This window comes from Hermetia illucens, chromosome 2 (assembly GCF_905115235.1).
Source record: "Hermetia illucens chromosome 2, iHerIll2.2.curated.20191125, whole genome shotgun sequence".
In the NCBI taxonomy this organism is placed as follows: Eukaryota; Metazoa; Arthropoda; class Insecta; order Diptera; family Stratiomyidae; genus Hermetia; species Hermetia illucens.
This window is the reverse complement of record NC_051850.1, coordinates 8,858,732-8,880,689: the sequence shown is the minus strand read 5'-3', so window position 1 is coordinate 8,880,689 and position 21,958 is coordinate 8,858,732. Positions and strand designations below refer to the sequence as shown.

Below are 21,958 nucleotides of genomic sequence, written 5' to 3'. Positions count from 1 at the left end.
CTGTTCAGCGTGTCTCTGCACAGAAAACACTGTGTGTATTCGAGAAAATCCCCGCCCCGATTCCACAGACCATCTTTGATCCATCGGTAAAGAATACTGTGTCATAACCTTACAACACGCCGCCGATCTTCTGCTGCTGTCTAATATTCGTAAAATTTCGTCCATTACTATTAACCAGAGCACCGGAGAGATGGTGCCACCCCGGGGCGTACCTCTGTTCACGAATCTGGTCAAGTGGTTGTCTCCCAAATCCGACTGGATTATCCTGGTATTTAGCATGAATATAATCTAATCCGTGATATATCTCTCCAATCTAATAATGGTCAAGGCTTCCTTGATGGTTGGTACTAACGTTGTTGAAAGTTTCCTCTATATCCAAGAAGGCAGCTAGGGTATACTGCTTGTAATGTAGCAGCCGCTCAACCGTCCCAATTACCTCGTGGAGAGCGGTTTCTGTGGATTTTTCTTTGCGGTAGGCAGTCTCCATAATCGTCCTTAAGTGGATGCCCAGGACACGTTTTAGGGTCCTCAGCACGAAAGAGGTCAGGCTGATTGGTCGAAAATCCTTCGCAGACCCATGAACGCGCCTGTCCCCTTTCGGTATGAAAACTACTCATACACGTCTCCAGGTCTGTGGTACATATCCTAAAGAGATGCAGCTCCGGTAAATCCCAACAATTCATGACACAACCCTTTTCTGCAACTTCTGTAGCATGACCAGGTGTTTGCTGTTGTACTCCTCTAGAATCGCCTCGAATTTAGCGAGGTATTTTTCATCCCACTCGTCGACAGTACCGGTCTCCTTATTCTTAGCAATCTTGCTGAGAATATGCATGGCCTTCTGGTACTGACTTTTGAGCAGGACACTAGTGGACCTTCGCTTCTTAGTCGGTTTCTTGTGACCGACGATCTTGTCGATTTTCACTTTCGAGGGATCCCCCTAAGTCGAGGATTTCGGGTTAGGAGTACTATGCCTGGCACACACCCAGTTTGACGGCAGTGGATTCTAGGCTGGAAGCGACTAGTCCGTCTGCCGCCTGGCTCCGGGAGGTTCCTGCGGTTGGTTTCAGCACAGCGGTGATACGGCTGGCACCGACTGTACTGCTCTCGAAGGCTTTTGTCTCCTGTCTGAATGCCAGCAGCTCGTCTTCTGATGATGCGCCTGGTATCATCCCCTCTTCTTCTATTGTCGGTTCATTTATTTTCAAAATTGGGTTCATGTCTTCGTCCCACAAATTGTTCAGAAAAAATGTCCACCCTGGCTAGCCCGGCCACCACGGTAAGGTTCTATTCGAAACTGAAGACGCACAAGGTATTCAAAGTTCGCATACTAAAGACCTAGCTCCCTATTGGCCACGCAGCCCTCGGCGTATGCTGTTCCACCTTGGATTGGGGTCCTATTAGCACCTTCTCCAGAGCAGAGAGAACAATCCCGGGGCTGTTACATTGGTCCATCCTCCCGCCAGATCTATTAGACTTACACATGACTAGCAGAAAAATAGATCCTCGTTAGTTGGCTGAGCCTGCCCCCAACCCGGCCCTGATTATAACCGGGTCCTAAGTAGGTATCGTCTGCTGGTCGAAATCCACTCTTCGAACAAGTATAGGGCTTCCTTCTTCGGTACGCTTGGAAACGACATTAAGTCACTTTACACAAGGCTAGAATATAACACATTCCATGGTTACTCCGCACACTTAAAAATCACCCTTGGAAGAAAGGGCGACATGACATATGAGAAAAAATCCACCTGCAAAAATGCCAGAAAGAGCGAACCAGAGTGCAACAGAGAAACCGAAGGAAGAATTCATACCTAATTGTGTGGTCAACAAAATCCAACGAACGCTTTACTCAGGAACAGCTTTTACTTCTCAATAAAGGCTAGAACTTCGCCATAAGACACCTCACTTTCCTCAAAGAGGACATCGAAATTGACATCGAGATAGGCATCAAATATACATCATAAGAAAAAAAGTCGGCCCCCGAAAAGAAATTAGGCGACTACTGACCCCCACCAAGCGAAGGGCCACAAGGAAAAGAGCTTCGTCCAACCACCACCAAACAAGAATTGAAAGAGGAACCCGTTTTCTACTTACCAGAAGACAAAGGAAACGCAGTGGTTATCATGGGCAAAGGATCATAGGACGACTTAAAATGCCAAAAATTAGAAGAAGCTAAGTTTCACGTCAGCAGGAAGGACCCTCTGCCAGACTCCGTCAAAAGAATGGAAAAGGCTCTGGCGGAATGCAAACCCATTATTAAGAAAGCAGCCGAACTGAGAATGCCAAACCCATCTTTGCCTAGAATCAAATGTCTCCTCAAAATGGATAAAGAAGGCAACGAGGTCAGATAGATAATAGCAGCAAGGAATTCACGGACCCAAAATATTGCGAAGTGGTTCTTGGAAGAAGTCAAAGGTTAGGCCCCAAAATAGGAAAACGGGCAGTGGGGAAAGCAGAGAAATCATTGCCAGACTCAACGAGGACGGATGAACTCGAGGAGGCTAGAGCACTACCGAGATTCTGGATCAGATACGAAGGACGATGTATTAGCAATCATTAAAAGGGAAGGAGCAGGAACAATCCTCGCGAAACTGAACCGGGCACATAGGAACCTGGAGTTCACTGTGGAGATCGAAAAGGAAGGAACCCCTTGGCTCTTGAACCAGAAATATATAAGAACAGTCCAGCAACCGCCAGTAGATACGAAGAGGCTTTGGCATACCGGCTTTTCCTCACCTTTCGCCGAAAGTTTGTTCGGCTCTTCAGGAAAATATGTAACCGTTGGCCAATGTAATCAAAAATTCCGGTCAAAGAGTAACACTACGAGCGCTGATCGATCCAAGTTCGCAGGCAACATTCCTTTCTGCTAAGGCTGCTCAACGAATCGGGCTGCGAATCTGAAGTAACGAGATAACAACCGTATGAAAAAAAGGAACAAACCGAATCACTTCAAGGTTCTCTCAAGGTTCAATATTCTCGTTGAAACTTTGATTTTGTTGTTTTGTGAATGATTTTAGTTCAATTTGACCATTAGAGCTTGTAGATCCACACTTAAACGAACCAGGAGATATTAAGTTGATTCCAGGAGTTGAAACTTTTGAAGGAATTCTTGAAAAAGGGCTAAGGAAATGTCATCCTTTACTAGCTCAGAAAATTAAACTGGGTTGGATAATATCCGGAAAAAGTATGAACCCCGAACAAGCTTAATTAGCGAATACTACATCCAAGATGTTGATGATAGAGTTCCATAAACAAATTGAACGAGTCTTCGAAATTGACGCGGAAGAAGCCAAGAAGCTACCATTTAAGGAGGTAATAGGTCAAAGTCCCCTGGAAAATTCCAGAGACATGGCGGTATGCAGATACAAACGGCGGGAAAACCGGCTTAAAAAAGATAGAGAGCTGGCTAAAACCTATCGTGAATTTTCGGATTTCAAATACATGAAGACACTCAGATCAAGACTTTGGGGGTAATTTGTAAACCAAGCAGAGACGAGCTCCAATTAAAGGCAACAGATTTCGACGATTTATAGTATGCTTCAATGGCTAGCCCCCGTAACCGTCAAAGCTAAGCTGCTAATGCAAAAGGTATGGAAAACCGGAGCAGATTGGGATGAATCCTCAGCAGATTAAATCCTGCAAGATTAGGAGTAATTAGAGGCAGATCTCCCAGGCTTGGAATTGGGATTCCACGATGGCTTCCATACTCTAATAACTGCAAAATAAAAGTGCATGAATTCTGTGATAACTCAGTATTGGCTTACGCAGCGGTCATCTAGACTAGAGTCGTTACAAAGGACATCAAAAACGATATAGGTTATAACAAAATCTACTGTTACTAGGTTGGCTAATTAAAGATTCCTTTTCAATGGAACCTTTCGTTTCTAATAGGGTGACCAAAATTGAGAAAATAGGCAGAAATTGGAAATAGAGTCACGTCTAAACTAAGGACAATCCAGCTGATTGCTCTTCCAGAAGCATCACCTCCTGGGAATTGCTAAACCATAACCTTTGGTTGACTGGCCCAGAATGGATGACACAAACAATTGATGTAACACCGATAGTAACAAGGCTGTCAGTCACTATAGAAAATGTCAAAACACTTGCCCCATCCATAGATGAACCATAAATTTTAGGACGGCATCTGATTTTAAAACTCTAATAGGAGTAACAGCAACCTTCTTCAGATACTTAAATAATCTGAGACTTCCTGCAGGACAGAGGAAAGCGGCCAAGCTAAATCAATCAAGCTTTCAACAGAATCATCTGGCTGCTCTGAAAATTGTTCAGCAAGGACTGGTTCTGGTTTGTCTTTCGAAAAAGGACTCCATAGCAAATAAATATTAACGAACATGCACATACATGGAAGCGACTTTATTGGAATAAAACAAAATGCTAATTTTTTACTGAATCCGTTTGTCCTTGAAGTCAGAAGAAGTAAGAATGCCTAAAGAGTTCTGTAGATAAGCTGTCACTACCATTCAAGTGCATCTATCTGGTTTCGTTGTCGAACATGAATTCCCTTCAATGTCATAGTAAAGTCCAGGACCACAAGCGTAGGTAGCTCCAAATCCATTGGTGTAGACTATGTATTGTTTGCAGTTGGTTGGGTCCGCCAAGGTTATTTCAGAATTTACCGGAACTGTGGGGGTGTCAAGGTCGATATCTTGTACAGTACATCCTGATGGGATGTTTGGACCACAGGCTCTTGTTAATGGGTTGAAATAATAACCGCTGGGACAAGTCGCTGTATACGGCAATCCATCCATACAATAGAAGTACTTCTGGCAATTCGTGGTATCCGCAAAAATACCATTCATACTTGTTGCACAAACTACAGAAGGATCCGTTGGAGTGGTGGGGATAAAGGGATAAGTTGGATATGTGGGATAAACTGAGTTGGAGCCAGGTAAGTTTTGGTTGTAATTGTTGTATTTGCTGCATCCATTCGGGATAGTGGGTCCACATGTAAGCCGGCTTGGACTGAAGTAATAATTTCTTGGACACTTTATTGTCGACCAATAGGATCCGTCGCAGTAATTGTATACTTGACAATTATTTCGCACCGGTCTTAGTAGTCCCCTCTGATTGCATGGGCCACCACCAGCACACGAATTCGGCATATTTAGGCCACAGTACCCTGTCGGTTGGAAGTAGAATCCATTTGGGCAGGTTTGATAGGAGCCTTGGCCATTCAGACAGAGCACGTATCTCTGGCAATCACCATTCGGATCAGGCAACACAGTATTAACTCCGGTCGGACAATACAGATAACCACCAGTACCTGTTCCAGAACCCAAAACACAGGTACGCGAGGTGGAGTCATAATAGTTGTTAGCAGGACACTGCACGACCAGAGCTTGACCATTGTAGCAATAGTAGTACCTGGTGTTATCATTGGGATATGGGAATGTTGCATAGTCGTTTCCATCGCAGTTGACTGTGGTACCAGTTCCAGGGTCGGTCCCCGCATAAACACATTGACCGACTCGTTCATCGAAGGTCCTGCCATCCGTACATGTTCCCAGATAGATTTTTTTATCCATACAAAAGTAGTATTGGGTCTTGTTTTCAGGGTTTGCAGCAAGAGCTCCGTTTGTTGTACAACCTCCCCCAACAGTGAGGGCATGGGAAGTGGAAACCTGCGAAAATAGGTATATATCATCGGTGTGAGTTTCCAAAACTAGGACTGTCGTAATTAGTTACTAAAGCCATTTTGCCACAGACCTTATAGCTCGCCACTAAAAGAACCGTCAGCAGGACGTAGCCTGAAAAATTATAGGGCAAAAGTCAAACTAGGTATGCTTTTCAAAAACAAGAGGAAAATCTCTGTACGAATACGCACTCTTCATTTTCTAGATTTCCGTGTTAAGATAAAAAAATATGAAAAAGAACTGCGAACGGGAGCCTACAATCCGACTCCTTTTTATAGTGACCCAAAATTCGAAGCTCCTGTTTTTTTCTTGACTCCAGTTCTATTTCCGCCTGTGTCGTAGACATTTTACCTAATTTTCATTTTTTTGACCTGAGTTGTAGAAATTTAACGATTAGAAAACATAACGGTAGCATTTTTAATTAAAATGCAGGAAATTACAACCACAACACTCGCAAGCAAAATAACGCGTCAATAACTCAGAAAAATCAAACTGGGAAATTTTGACTAATTTTTGCGGGAAAACTCCGAATAATTTTTAATCCAAGGTTAAAATTCAATACTACAGTCCTTATCTTGTATATACATATCAATTGCAGTTTATCTCCGGGAAGTATCTAGTAGTATCGGAGGCGCGAACCTGGGCGCCATTGTGGATTCGCCGCCGCCGCTATATTAATGGCCGCAGCAAATCAAACAGATGGCCTCGCAACAGCTGGAGGACAAATATAGGATGTGTGGTGGGGGTTGACTTGATCGATAGAACTAAAAGAAGGAATCCACACTGAAAATATAAAATAAAAACTCATTTTTAAATAATAACAAGGAAATGAAACTGAAGTATTCATTGTACAACACGTCTGTTCGCGCCAAGTGTTGATGATCAAGTGAGCGGTCTGACGCATCAATGGAGGGAAGTTGGCCACGCATCTCTATAATACCATGCAGTTGGTAGTGGATCCCTACATTACTCCCCCCTGAGCGACGTTGTCACGTGGAAGTTTTGGTAGGTATGTTCCTCGAATTCGTGCTCGTGATGGATTGGGTGGCTTCCCACTAATTCTGGTGCTGGGCTTCCTGGACGACGATGGAGGCATCGGTATTCGATGAACTGGCTCGGCGGGAGACGTGACGCTTACTGAGCTATCGATTTGCTAAGCGGCTCAGTTATATTGTTTGATGTGGTTGGAACATCGGCGAGACACTTCGGTGGTATGTCGTTCTCGCTAGCGGTGTCCCGCTCATCAGGGACTTGAGAATGGAACGAAGGAACATCGGTGCAACTAAACGCTGGCTTGAGCCACTCTGTGCAGACGTTACAACTCCTTCCGTTGACGTCAAGCGTGTAGAGCACACTAAATATGCGGCGAATTACACGGTGGGGTCCGGTGTATGGTTTCGAAAGTGACTTCTTTACTGGGGGCACTCGCATGAAAACATGAGAGCACGCTTTGATACCTTTGTGGACGAAGATAGTACGAGCGTTGAAATTTGGATCGTAGTTTGTGTTATTGTTGACGAACAATTCTCTGGGAAGTCGCAGAGTGGTTCCAAAAAGGTGTTCCTCTTGAACGAATTTCATCATCATCAAAGGCACAAAAACCGGAATACTGCCTAGGTCTGCCTAAATAAGGAACTCCAGCCATCCCGGTTTTGCGCCGACGTCCACCAATTCGATATCCCTAAAAACTGTCTGGCGTTCTAATCTACGCCATCGCTCCATCTCAGGCAGGGTATGCTCGTCTTTTTTTTCTACCGTAGATATTGCCCTTATAGACTTTCCGGGCTGGATCATCTTCATGCATACGGATTAGGTGACCCGCCCACTGTAACCTTTGAGCCGGATTTTATCCACAACCTGACGGTCATGGTATCGCTCATAGATTTCGTCGTTATGTAGGCTACGGAATCGTCCATCCTCATGTAGGGGGCCAACATTTTTCGGGTGATTCTTCTCTCGACCTCAGCAAAGAGGAGTACATGAGGTCTGGCAAGATCATAGTCTTGTACAGTAAAAGATGATGTTCTGGGGGTATGGTGCTATCTGGCCTAGCAAGATAGATTTTGTATCTTGGCCACTCGATTTCCGGCATAACTGTCTAAGCTCGTCAGCGTAAGTCAGGCCAGTACTATCTGTGAGTCCCACCAGCAATGTACCTTCGATATTGCATTGTAACATGTTCCATCTACATCAGTTCAGACAAAACAAGGGCTCCGTTCAGCGCCAGTCGCGAAAGAGTTACGTTTGCTTTTAGCAGGTGCACGTATACCTTAGCGCAGGACAGGGTACTCCTTGCTTTCCCATGCGTGTCATGTGATTTAATGAAGCATCTGAGGCTTGGCAGTATCCAAACTATTGGACAACCCAAAAATTCTGTGTTGAACTCACATCCTCTCCCTGTTCCTCAATTGACCAGAGAGAACAACAGAGAAATTGCGAACTCTTGGCCGCGTTCGAGAGACGAATCCTCCGAAGAATTTTTGGCCCCCTACATGAGGATGGACGATTCCGTAGCCTACACAATGACGAAATCTATGAGCGATACCGTGACCGTCCGGTTGTGGATAAAATTCGGCTCAATAGGTTATGGTGGGCGGGTCACTTAATCCGTATGGATGAGGATGATCCCACCCGGAAAGTCTATAAGGGCAATATCTATGGTAGAAAAAGAATACGAGGCAGACCCTGCCTAACATGGAGCGATGGCGTAGGTCAGGACGCCAGACAGCTTTTAGGGATATCGAATTGGTGGACCTCGGCGCAAAACCGGGATATCTGGAGTTCCTTATTAAGGCAGGCCTAGACCGGATACCGGTTGTTACGCCGTGGATGATGATGATGATGAACAACAGAGAAAATGAGTTTCAACCCAAGGATATCATCCCCATTTTAACCTTCTCCCCATTTTTACACAAACGTAGATGACACAGCAGTTGCCCCAAAAACCCAACAATTCGTATATTCAATGCCTTTTCTCTCTCTCTCAATTTCTCAATTTTTAATGCTCTATTGAAATTCCTTACACCACACACCTCTTTAGGAACGGTTGATGAGGTCCAGGAAGGACAAGTTAAGCGTATACAGTATTCCGCTTGGAAAGGAAAGCTGTGCTGGAGATTGAGGTTTAAAACCTCGTCCAGCCTGACCCAAATATAGCCTACACGACAAATATTGCAAACTACGTTTGCCCTCTTATCTCCCTAATACCAGAGCAATAACGGATAAGTCACGATCGCCCTCTTTTCTCTCCCCCAACCATCGACACACGTGACATCCGCATATATTTTCTTCTTCTCTGATTCCAAACTCGACCACACCCCAAACAAAGATTGAATAGGAAGAACCCCACAAACCTCCAAAATCTAAAGATGGTTTTGCTCTTAGAGCTCCCTAGCCTCCCATAAAAAACCTCTCTCTCCAAATACATAACAGAATATCAGTCAGTTCACCGACCAGCGAGTGCGGCCATGAGATAAAGTCCGATTCAGATCAGGAAGAGTCGCCCCCAACTTTTTATTTGTGTGTAAAACAAAACCTTGGTCAAATCGGTTTACTGTCTGTCCGTCTGTCTGTCTGTCTGTCACATGCATTTTCCTCGGAGACAGTTATGGCGATTGACATCAAATTTGATGGAAAGGGGGGAACTGTAAACGCTCACGCATACAGTGAAATACACCATTCTAGGTCGAACTTAAGCAGGGGGTCCCCATGTATGCAAAAGGCGGGTTACCAAATACAGTCATGTGGGGTATCAAATGAAGGGTACTTCCCCAAGCCGGATTAAGTTTTGACATTTGCTGAAAAGGTGGGGAGTACGAGGGTCGGAACTGATCATTTCTTTAACAGGGCCATTCTCAGAAACTATCAAACGGAAAAGTCAACAATTCGCGATCATTTGCTTCCCATTTACCTAGGGTAAATCCTCCAGCCTTCAAAAGTTCCACTATCTGCTGTACCAGATCTCTCGCCTGTTGCTTGGTGATCCAGATAGGAGATGGTCAACGTATAAACTCTTTCGTAGTCTTTCCCCAGCGAGGGAGAATCTATGTCCCTCGTCCTTGGCTAATTGTAACAGCGTCCTAAGCGCAAGGAGCGTCGCAGGAATTTCACTGAGCGAAATTTTTGTGAGCACGTATTCCTGAACGGGCATGTTCCTATCCCGCCTGCACAGTACTCGTTGGAAGTTCCTGTGACTTAGCTGGATATTAATCATACGAAACATTCTTTTGATATCGGAGGACAAGGCATGTTGACGTTCTCTTCATCTTAGCACTATCTTGGCTAGGTCATCCTGCAATTTGGAGCCAGTGGATAGCAGGTCGTTTAAACTGGTAGCACTCGATGTTTTCGCTGAAGCGTCAGTGTCCTGGGTCGACGTACCCTTGCTCCGGTTGGCAAGTTGTCTCAGACGTCCCAATATCCTTTCTCTGAAGTAACCTAGCGGCACTACTTTGGGGTTGACTTTGAATGGGAATGCAGCCGCGTACCTTCCCTCTATTCCACGCTAGGTCGTGCTCTCGTATATCACCCTACATTAGTTCTCGCTCAGTACATCGTTGAGAGCAGCTAAAGAAACCCTATTTCACTATATGGAATTCTGTCGTGTATTGTATTCTAGTAACTTCCGATGAACTGATGATAACTTTCCCTGAAAGTACCAGGCCTAACTTCATCTTCTGGGCCATCAAAGGTTTGCCTTTCTTTTTTCGCAATTCGATTATCTCCTCAAAAACCTCTGCTCCCAATGCCCGCCTTGACGTTATATTTTGGATCAGCTAGTCGTAGTTAACTCGTCCATCCTGACCCGGTTTCCGTCAGATTATCATTTGGCAGATAGGTCGTCATCGATCGTAGTACATTGGCCTCAATTGTCAGCTCGAAGTTCGAATCGAAGTTAGGCCTTATCTTCACCTGGGCTGCTTTCCGAACTGTAGCCACGTGGACACTACCGATCCCTGAGATTGAGGCCAACACGTTTCTTAGCAGGGTCGATTAGAGCGTGAAGCATCCATCTCTTCCTGGTTTGATCTTCTGGTCTTAATAGAGCGGTTGCTAGGAGTCAGAATGCGGTTCCTGTAGTTCCTGTAGTTGGGAGACTGTATTGATGCTTGGTACCTTTCTGAGATGCAGAATGGTTTGGTGATCTTTATTGTACTCCAGGCACCCCAGCATGCCCACCTCCGCGAGTCGTTACATGAAAGACAGTTTTGGCATACCTTGGAGTCTTTGCTCTTTTTCTTCAGCCTTTGCCCCGTTTACAAGCGGGGTCAGCTCGTCGTGATCGGTTTAGCCATTTGGCTCTATCGAATGCCTGATCTGGGTGCAATCTCGAGGCTTTTGAATCCCCATCTAGCGTATTAAGCCACCGTTGTTTCGGCCTGCCTTTTGGTCGTTTACCATCGACTTCGATGTTCAGACCAATCTTAGCAACTGAATTCCCGTTAGCACGAATTGCGTGACCATACTATCGAAGACTCCTCTCTCGCAACTTTTCCACCATCGATGCAACCTCATAACGATCGCGAATATCCTCATTTCGGATGTAATCAAAACGTGTCACGCGACTAGTCCAATGTAACATCTTCGTCTCCATTATCACAAGGCGCCATTCATTGACTTTTATAGTTGGCCAATACTCAGGACCATGGAGAGGGACAAGACGGACGACACTGCGGTAAAATTCAGATTTAAGACTTTCGTTGATACGTCGATCACAATGAGCACCTTTCGCTTGTGCCACAAACCCTTTTTTGCTCGGGGGCTGAATTGTCACATTACATGACTGAGTCAATTGAAGTAGCTTTATCTTTTCCGAAGGAAGTCACATACTTTGCTCACCGGAAGTAGCTCCTTGGTATTCTTGACGACGTCTTTGAAACAGCGGAAAGTATCATTTCTGCATGACGGTTTGGAACTCTATTGGATCCCACTGAGAAGTGGTGTATCAAAGATTGCTCATTATCGACAAGCAGTTTCGTATGGTTTTGTACATCGTGATTATGTCGTTTGCGAATTGTTTCCGAGCTTTTCTATAACTAGGATAGCGTCCATATATTCACAGACAGGTTAAATAGTTCTATAAACCAAAGCACCACTCCTTGCTGATGCCGTAAAAATGGGAATCTGAATCGGCAATGGTCTCGGCAGTTGATCAGTAAGGAGCTTTCGACGCTTGAATCCCTGCACCATTATTGGCATTGCCGCCAACGTTTATTGCTCTTACATCGTCTGTTCTTGGTTAACGTTCGGACTGGCCTTGATTACTCCCAATCGTTGCCTTAATCGCCCCAGCTTTAGCTTCCGCCTCCTAATGTAATCCAAAGTGTGGATTGTCTGCTCTGAGAAGACTGGGCAGCTTGGGGTGATTCACCCTGAATATGGACATTAGTGCCTCCAAGGTCTCTCGTTTCTTTTGCAGGTACTCCCTCTTTTTTTGAGTAGCTCCATGCTCCTTGTAAATCCTCTCGGCTACCTCCTCCTACTTGAAGGGATCCCTTTGGTCCTTCAAGATCATTTCGACCATGTTTGCCAGTAGTTAGTTTACTTGGAGACTTGGAGCCTAGGAGTAGGATTTATATGATTGGAATTTTAGAAATTGGATTGGATTGGTTCTATGATAATTCGTCTTTCGAAAAAGGACTCAATAGCAAATAAATATCAACGAACAAATACACATATATGAAAGTGCATTTATTGGAATAAAACAGAACGTTCATTTTTTACTGAATCCCATTGTCCTTAAAATCCGTAGGAGTAGGAATGCCTAAAAAGTTCTGTAGATAAGTTGCCACTACCCTTCAAGTGCATCTATCTGGTATCATTGTCGAACATGTATTCCATTCAATATCGTAGTAAAGTCCAGGACCACAGGCGTAGGTAGCTCCAAATCCATTGGTGCAGACTATGTATTGTTTGCAGTTGGTTGGGTCTGCCAAGGTTATTTCAGAATTTGCCGGACAAGTGGAGGTGTCAAGGTGGATATCTTGTACAGTACATCCTGATGGGATGTTTGGACCGCAGGCTCTTGTTAATGGGTTGAAATAATAACCGCTGGGGCAAGTCGCTGTATACGGCAATCCATCCATACAATAGAAGTACTTCTGGCAATTTGTGGTATCCGCAAAAACACCATTCATACTTGTTGCACAAACTACAGAAGGATCCGTTGGAGTGGTGGGGATAAAGGGATAAGTTGGGTATGTGGGATAAGTAGGATAAACTGAGTTCGAACCAAGTAAGTTTTGGTAGTAATTGTTGTATTTGCTGCATCCATTCGGGATAGTAGGTCCACATGTAAGCCGGCTTGGACTGAAGTAATAATTTCTTGGACACTTTATTGTCGACCAATAGGATCCATCGCAGTAATTGTATACTTGGCAATTATTTCGCACCGGTCTTAGTAGTCCCCTCTGATTGCATGCGCCGCCACCAGTACATGAATTTGGAATATTCGGACCACAGTACCCAGTTGTTGGGTGGAAGTAGAATCTATTTGGGCATGTTTGATAGGAGGCTTGGCCATTCAGACAGAGCACGTATCTCTGGCAATCACCATTCGGATCAGGCAACACAGTATTAACTCCGGTTGGGCAAAACACATAACCACCAGTGCCTGTTCCAGAACCCAAAACACAGGTACCCGAGATAGAGTCATAATAATTGTTAGCTGGACACTGCACTACCAGAGCTTGACCATTGTAGCAATAATAGTACCTGATGTTATCACTGGGATATGGGAACGTCGCATAATCGTTTCCCTCGCAGTTGACTGTGGTACCAGTTCCTGTGCCCGTGCCAGTTCCAGGGTCGGTTCCCGCATAAACACACTGAGCAACTCGTTCGTCAAACACCCTACCATCGGTACAAGTTCCCAGATAGACTTTACTATCCAAACAAAAATAGAATTGCGTCCGGTTTTCGGGGTTTGGGGCGAGAGCTCCATTTGTACATTTATCACCAACCTTGAGGGCATGGGAAGTGGAAATCTACAGATATATGAGTAAATCATCAACGTTAATTTTCAGAACCTAATTTGTTTATAAATCCAAATTAAACGCCTATACTGTTCCTAAAAACGCCCCTGAGTGACTCGAAACTGACAATAAATAGACAAAGAAAGAGCAGGAATTTTCGTTATTGACATAACAAAACCCATTTTGTTACAAACCTTGTAGGCTGCGAGGAAAAGGACCAGCAAGAGAATGTTAGTTATACCCTCTCGCCAGGTGAATTTAAAAAGGAAGTTTGTAAAAATATTATACACATTCTTCATTTTTCAAAATAAAATGTTTTTTAGATCAAAAACGGTAGTCAGTTGCGAATCGTATCTTAAATAACGCTGGAAGTGTGAAAAAGAACTGTTAACTACACGTAATCACCTTACTCCTTTATATATACCAGAAAGTTTCTGTTCCTTTCTTGAGTGCAGTCTTATTTCGCATACGTCATAAGCATTTTAGGTAATTTTGATTTTTTTGACCTGAATTGTAGAAATCTAACGACATCCCGGTACCTTTTTTAATTAAAGTGCAGGGAAATGTAGCTACACCCTTGCGCAAAAAAGCGCGCCAGTAACTAAAAAAAAATATATTTGGAAAGCTGACTTTGATAAGAATGGCAATGACAACAAGAAGAATTATCAAAGATGATCAGGGAAGAAGGGAAATTGCAAAACCGATAATTTGAGAAAACGAGTACAACTACGATTATCAGGACGACCTTCATCATTATCATCATCCGCGGCGTAACAACCGATATCCGGTCTAGGATCGCCTTATTAAGGAACTCCAGACACCCCCGTTTCTGCCGAGGTCCACTAATTCGATATCCCTAAAATCTGTCTGGCGTTCTGATCTACGCCATCGCTCCATCTCAGGCAGGGTCTGCCTCGTCTTCTTTTTCTACCATAGATATTGCCCTTATAGACTTTCCGGGCTGTATCATCCTCATCCATCCAAATAGAGGTACAAACAGGTACAAATTCTATTATCATGAACACCACTCAAGGCTGTCCACAGGGTGGAGTATTATCGCCGCTGATGTGGAGTATGGTAGTGGATGAACTCCTGGACGCGTTAACTAATACTGGAATACAAGTCCAGGGCTACGCGGATGACACTGTTCTAATCTGTAGGGGCAAATATGAAGATACCCTATGTGATAGAATCCAAACTGGATTAAGGGTTACTAGTGCCTGGTGCAGGAAGGTGGGACTGCGGATCAACCCAACCAAAACCACCATAGTACCATTCACTAGGAGACGTAGGTTGGATCACCTGAAAGCCATAACATTACATGATATGGAGGTGAAACGAGAAACAGAGGTCAAATATTTAGGTGTCACGCTAGACCAAAAATTACTCTGGAAGACACATGTCGGAAACACTTGTCGGAAAGCCACGAGGGCTCTGATAACTTGCAGATCCATAGCAGGAAAAAAATGGGGTTGCAGTCCGAAGATACTACTTTGGATATATACTGCAATAGTAAGGCCAATGATTACCTATGGAGCGGTAATCTGGGCAGAAAGAACCCAACTCAGCACACAAGCCAGGGAATTACATAAGCTCCAAAGGCTGGCTTGCGTGTGTATCAGTGGGGCAATGAGGACATGCCCAACGGCATCCCTGGAGGTCCTTCTGGAATTAAACCCTCTCCATCTGCACATACAGATGCAGGCAAGGAGATCAATATTTAGGATGGCCGGTAGTATGAGTGAGGCGGGGAGCTGCCTAAATCGAAGGAAGATTGATATCCTTTCTAGGCGGTATCCCGAATTACTGATACCGATGGACAACATGACAACGAGGTTTCACTTCGATAAGAAGTTTGAAACACGTTGGAGTAACAAGGCAAACTGGGAGAGCGTGGCTGCGAAATACGGCTTAAACCAGCAACTGATTACTTGGTACACTGACGGATCCCTCACAGCAGAGGGAGCGGGTGCCGGTGTCATTAGTCCAAGGAAAATGTACTTTGAGCCAATGGGCAGGTACACTAGCGTATTCCAGGCGGAAATTTACGTCATAGACAAATGTGCCTCCTTTAATCTGCAAAGGAACTATAGGAGGCAGAACATAGCTATTCTCACCGATAGCCAAGCAGCGATCAAGGCACTTAGATCCAACCAGGTGAACTCTAAACTGGTATGGGAATGCCTTGAGAGACTGAATACACTCGGCTCGTCCAACCAGGTCTGAATACTTTGGGTTCCAGGCCATGCTGGGTTGGAAGGCAATGAACTAGGCAAAAAGGGAGCAGGGATGCCTTTACATGGGCCAGAATCCTTCTGTGGAATCGAAAACGGTTTCATGGCTATGAATCTAAGAAACGAAGAGAAACGGTTGAGGGAACTATATTGGGCGGGCCTACCAGGGATGGAGCAGTCCAAGGTGCCTATTGGGGGATACGAACCCATGCGTACAAAGAATTGCTTAAACCTCACCAAAAAGAACCTCCGAATCATAGTGGGAAGTCTCACTGGTCATTGTCGGCTGAACTATCACCTAGGGAAGCTAGGGATATCTACGGACACTGCCTGCAGGTTCTGTGAGGAGGAGGACGAAATCTCTATGCACGTCCTGGGATAGGGTCCGGCACTTGTGCAAAGTAGGTCGATACATCTGGGAGAACACTTAATACCAGATGCAAAACTGACACTTCTGGAAGTGGGGAACATACTAAAGTTCCTAACGGTTACAGGCCTGCTTGAGATACTATGATCAACAGGTACACTATCACCAGTAAAAGGGGCACAATAGTTCTTCAAGGACGCGGTGCGACTTTCCCTTAACAGAATAATAATAATCCTCATCCAGACGGATTAAGTGACCCGCCCACCATAACCTATTGAGCCAGATTTTATCCACAACCTGACGGTTATGGTATCGCTCATAGATTTCGTCATGATGTAGGCTACGGAATCGTCCATCCTCATGTAGGGGGCCAAGATTTCTTCGGAGGATTCTTCTCTCGAGCGCGGCCAAGAGTTCGCAATTTTTCTTGCTAAGAACTCAAGTCTCCGAGGAATGCATGAGGACTGGCAAGGCCATTGCCTTGCCTTACAGTAAGAGCTTCGACCCTATGGTGAGACGCTCCGAGCGGAACAGTTTTTGTAAACTGAAATAGTTTCTGTTGGCTGACAATAACCGTGCGCGGATTTCATCATCGTAGCTGTTATCGGTTGTGATTTTCGACCCTAGATAGGAAAAATTATCAACGATCTCAAAGTTGTAGTCTCCTATCTTTATTCTTCCCGTTTTACCAGTGCGGTTTGCTATTGTTGGTTGGTTGGTTTTTGGTGACGACGTTGCCACCATATGTGTCGTCTTACCTCCATTGACGTGCACCCCAAATCTCGCGCCGCCTGCTCGATCTGAATGAAGGCAGTTTGTACATCTCAGGTCGTTCTTCCTATAATATCGATATCGTCAGCATAAGCCAGTAGTTGGGTGGACTTGAAGAGGATCGTACCTCTCGCATTTACCCCAGCATCACGGATCATTTTCTCGAGGGCCAAGTTAAAGAGGACGCTAAATAGGGCATTCCCTTGTCGTATGATCGAATGGTCTTGAGAGTGAACCTGCTACTTTGATCTGGCCTCGCACATTAGTCAGTGTCAGCCTAGTCAATCTTATCCATTTTGTCCGGATACCAAATTCTCTAATGGTCGTGTATGGTTGTACCCTGGCTATGCTTTCATAGGCGGCTTTAAATTCGATGAAAAGATTGTACAACTGATGTCCATATTTTGACAGTTTTTCCTTCGCTTACCGCAGAGAGAAAATCTGATCTGTTGCTGATTTGCTGGAGTGAAGCCTCTTTGGTATGGGCCAATGATGTTATGGGCGTATGGGGCTATCCGGCCTAGCAAGATAGCGGAGAATATCTTGTAGCTGGTACTCAGCAATGTGATTCCTCTATAATTGCTGCACACCCTTTTTATGTATGAGACTGTGGCGCGGCAGGATTCGCAGCATTCGAAATTTATTTCGAATGTTGCGAGTGCGAGCGAATAGATGGCGCGGATCTATCCACTTTGCGTAGCACGCCACGGGAGTGGAAGATCGCAGAAAAGTGTGCCATGAGTTGTTGTCAAAAACGTAGTACACACACAAAAAAAAAGAATCTAATGTAGTAATTATGTTTTTTGTAAATGTCACTCATATGTAATATTAAGTTTCGAATTTATAAAAAATACTGAAGTCTTTTGAATTGTAAATAGGAAAACGGGAGTTGAGTCCGCTGACTAAGATTAGGTCAAATAACATGTATAACTAATTTAATAATAAATGTTAACTTAAATATTATAATAAATATAAGTAATGTTAAATACTTAAAGACACATAATGCCTCGTATCCAATCGTCAGGCATTGATTCGCTCTCCCATACCTTGAGCACCACTTGATGAACCACTTGGTATAACTGGTCACCTCCATATTTAACCAATTCGGCTGTAATTCCATCGGCTTCTGGCAAATTATGACTTTTAAGCCGATGAATAGCACGGACTGTTTCTTCTATACTAGGTGGTGGCAGTATTTGTCCGTCGTCTCCAGTTGGGGGGACCTCCAACTCGCCGATGTTCTGGTTGTTCAGTAGTTCATCAAAATACTCAACCCATCGCTCCAATATGCCCATTCTGTCGGAAATCAGATTTCCCTCTTTGTCTCGGCAGGATGAGCATCGAGGTGTATAAGGCTTCATCCTGCTGACTTGTTGGTAAAACTTCAGCGCCTGGTGCGGTTGCTCCCTGTTCTTTTCGAGTTCACAGATTTGTTGGTTCTCCCAGGTTTCCTTTTTCCGTCTGTGAAGTCGCTTCTCCGCAGGACGAAATTCGTGATAAGTCTCTGCGCGTGCCCGCGTCCTTTGAGAATGCAGCGTTACTCGGTATGCAGCATTCTTCCGTTCCGTTGCTAGCTTACATTCATCGTCAAACAGCCGTCCTGACTCATTTTGCGGCTGGAGCCAAGTATATTTGTAGCCGTATTTACGATTTCGTTCTTCAGGTGATTGTGAAGATCATTTGTTGATGCTTCATCTCCAGGACCTCTGTTGACTGCGGTTATTGCGGCATCCATTTCACTCTTATAGGTGTCGCGGAGGGTTGTGTTGTGGATGGCTTCAGTGTTCACTCTCACCTGATTGTCAGAGGGGATTCTAGGTGGTATTGTTATTCGAGCTCGGAGCACCATGCCAACGAGATAGTGATCCGAGTCTATATTGACCCCCCTATATGTTCTGACATTCATCAAGACTGAGAGGTGGCGGCGTTCGATCAACATATGATTAATTTGGTTGAAAGTGGTCCCGTCTGAAGAGGCCCACGTATGTTTGTGGACCGCTTTCCGCGCAAACCAGGTAATTCCAACAACCATTTCGTGTGACCCTGCTAATTGAACAATCCGCACTCCGTTATCATTTGTATTTTGATGTAAGCTATAGGAGCCAACTGATTAGCGGCGGTTCGATCCCATGCTGTATTGCCGTGTCATAAATTGCTGCAAATGAGGCACAATTGAAGGCTCCTTGGAGGTCCATGAATACGCCATAGGCGTATTCTTTTTCAGGAATCGCCATTCCAATTTTTACCATGAGCTCATGAAGTGCTGCTTCCGTGCATTTGCCCTTCTGGTAGGCATGTTGCCTATGGTAAAGTGGGCACTTGGGAATGAATGTATCCCTTATGAATCGATCTACTAGTTTTTCTAGTCTTTTTAATAGAAAGGAAATTAGACTGCTCAGTCGGAAGCTTTTTGCCTCCATGTAGGTGGGTTCCCCTGGTTTAGCAATGAAAGTCCGGGGGTTTAACGTGAGTACCTGCCGTTTAGGCATAATCCCGCCGACACGGATTGATGCCATGCAAGCATAGCGGTCCCGGTTTATATTGAGTGCAGGCTCAGCATTCATACCAGTGGATGCAAGGCCTATCTAACACCTCTGCCGCAACTAAGGGGTACGGCACCCGAATTGAACAGCGCAACTCCACGCTTGCGCGCCAAGGAGCTTTGCCTGCGATGTGGGCATAACCACTACCACCATAAAATTCCCAATAGGGGGCCAACCGTAAATAACCGGGCCAAGAACAGATCCTCCAGGAATTCTCCTAGAGCATATGCTCTCAGAGGGTCGTCCCCGCTCCCATGGTACCAGATAACCTCCAGTGAGGTTTCATGGCCGAAGCCACTTCAGATGAGTCCCTTGCAGACTCGGGTCTGATCGTCCCCCTCGAGTACGTGGGGACCGAACTCCCCAACGGGTTAACTGGAAGCAGCCCGAATCCCTGGTTTGGGAATAAATATCACGTTCACATCAACGAACATCTCAAATCTAAAATTTACCGTCGTCCGTCCTGTCGCCCTCTATGGTTCTGAGTGTTAGCCGACTATAAAAGACAGTGAATGGCGTCTTGCGTTAATGGAGACGAAGATGTTCTATTAGTGATGGTACAACAGTGGCTTAGTACGCCGAATGGGGATTTAAAAGCCTCTCGATTGCATCCAAATCAGGCATTTGATAGAACGAAATGGTGAAATCGATCATGGCGAGCCGACCCTGCTTGTGAACGTGGCAAAGGCTGAAGAAAGAGAAGAAAATTACCTCCTCATCACGCTTGGCTGGAATATAGAAACCCAGGGCATCCATTCCCTCTATTATTTAGGCAGGAATCATGCTATCGGGACCTGCAAACTAGTATCTCTGTAACGAGTTAAATGCCCATTTTACTCGCTACAGTGATACTACTTTATATGCCAGATTCCCGTCTCTCCGTTAAGGGCTTTATGCCGCCGTAGGCCCCGAGATGAGATTTTGAATGTGGCCTGAAAATGCCTTTCAAGCAAACGGTTTGGCGTTTTTTCATCATTCATCATTCTTTCTGTGGACCTCCCGCTCTGTAAACGTAAATAACCCAACTTCTGGCTACGTCCTTTAGCAAGAATCCACTTCAGCTTTGAGGTTGCTTCAAGAGAGTTAGTCTCTTCACAAAAACGTCTTGATCATGACCGTTCAGCTGATCTTATGCTATTCTTTAGAGCTTTCTCTTTCTCCGCTAGCTCTCTTTATACCGGTTCCAGCTAGAGGCTCGATCAGAATCACAGGAAGACCCTTACCGTTCTTTTCTGTACCAAATTCGATCATGATGTTTTACCCCATACTCTTGCGTTTTGAATGGGCAGCTTTCTTCGAAAGCTTCTCTCATTTTAGTTGTGATCATCTGGGTTGTCTTCCCAATTTCAACAATGGATTTGATGCGCTTCTCAAGGATCATAACTCGGACGCTCAGTTCCATTTTATATGTCCCCCAATCTGTTTTCCGCGGATAGCGAAATAGAGTGGCTAGAGGTGGGGTCCATGCCCATTTCAAAGTCAATGTGCCTTTGGTCCGAGAGCGTGATATCGTCTGATACTCTCCACTCTCCAAGAAGAGCCGCAATGTCAGGGGATACCACCGTGTTATCGATGACCTCCTGCCTAACCACGTTGAAGAAAGTGGGTTCGTTACGCAAATTGAGGATCTGCAGATAGGTTCCTACTAGATATTCTAATAGTCTCGATCCTCTTGAACTTTCTCAGCATATGCGGTGGGTATTGACATCACATCCTGCAATCACCTCCACGCCTTTGCTTTTACCATATTGGATAGCTCTGATGAAGAGCACCATAGAATCTCTTTATCTCCTAGTTGACTTTTTATGATTAGTTTGACCGTTGTGATGTCGCCATCACATAGGACGTTAACCAAGTTAGCCTGGAGATCTTTTGTGATCACCATACGGGAACGAGTTCAATCACTTCCATTGGCATAAAACAGGCCAGCATGTTGGAAGACTATCCCGCCGACAACCTGGGGTTCTTATTGAGATGTATAAATGTCTTGCAACTATTGATGTGAAGACTGGTAAGTCCTTTACAATGCTGCAAATTTTTTTGGGAAATATGGCATCTACACTTTAGATGAAGATGCCGAGGCTATGCGTCCCTTTCAATGGTTTTAGGAACTGACACTGGTAACGTATCTCTAGCCCATAGTTGAGCGGGCAGCCAATTTTTCAAAATCCTTCTTAATATTGGGTTCTGGGACGCCGATAGTAAGTAAAGTTCCCGACCTATCGGTTCTATCCCCTGTTTTGCCGCCTAACAAAACCCAGATGGAGGTTATTCTGGTCACCCAGTTATTCTGAAACCTAAACATCATTATGCTCTTCTTCTGAAAGCCAGAGGAAGCACTTTTTGAACGATGGAAGCTCAGAGACCCTTTTCAGGGTTAGTCGCGCACCCTCCGACCGTTCGTTGAAGGAAAGGT

The 21,958-nt window shown here is 44.8% G+C and overlaps 2 protein-coding genes across 2 annotated transcripts; both read right to left on the bottom strand.

The window, feature by feature from the left end:
- Nucleotides 1-4,365: 4,365 nt before the first annotated feature.
- On the bottom strand, nt 4,366-5,715 carry LOC119647581 (peritrophin-44-like). Its single transcript, XM_038048589.1, has 2 exons — nt 5,707-5,715; nt 4,366-5,642 (listed from the first exon to the last, which is right to left on the bottom strand). The coding sequence occupies exons 1-2, from the start codon at nt 5,713-5,715 to the stop codon at nt 4,482-4,484; spliced, it is 1,170 nt and encodes a 389-aa protein (XP_037904517.1). The 3' UTR covers nt 4,366-4,481.
- Nucleotides 5,716-12,451: 6,736 nt separating this feature from the next.
- Nucleotides 12,452-20,298, bottom strand: LOC119647580 (peritrophin-48-like). Its single transcript, XM_038048588.1, has 2 exons — nt 20,254-20,298; nt 12,452-13,639 (listed from the first exon to the last, which is right to left on the bottom strand). The coding sequence occupies exons 1-2, from the start codon at nt 20,296-20,298 to the stop codon at nt 12,452-12,454; spliced, it is 1,233 nt and encodes a 410-aa protein (XP_037904516.1).
- Nucleotides 20,299-21,958: the final 1,660 nt, after the last annotated feature.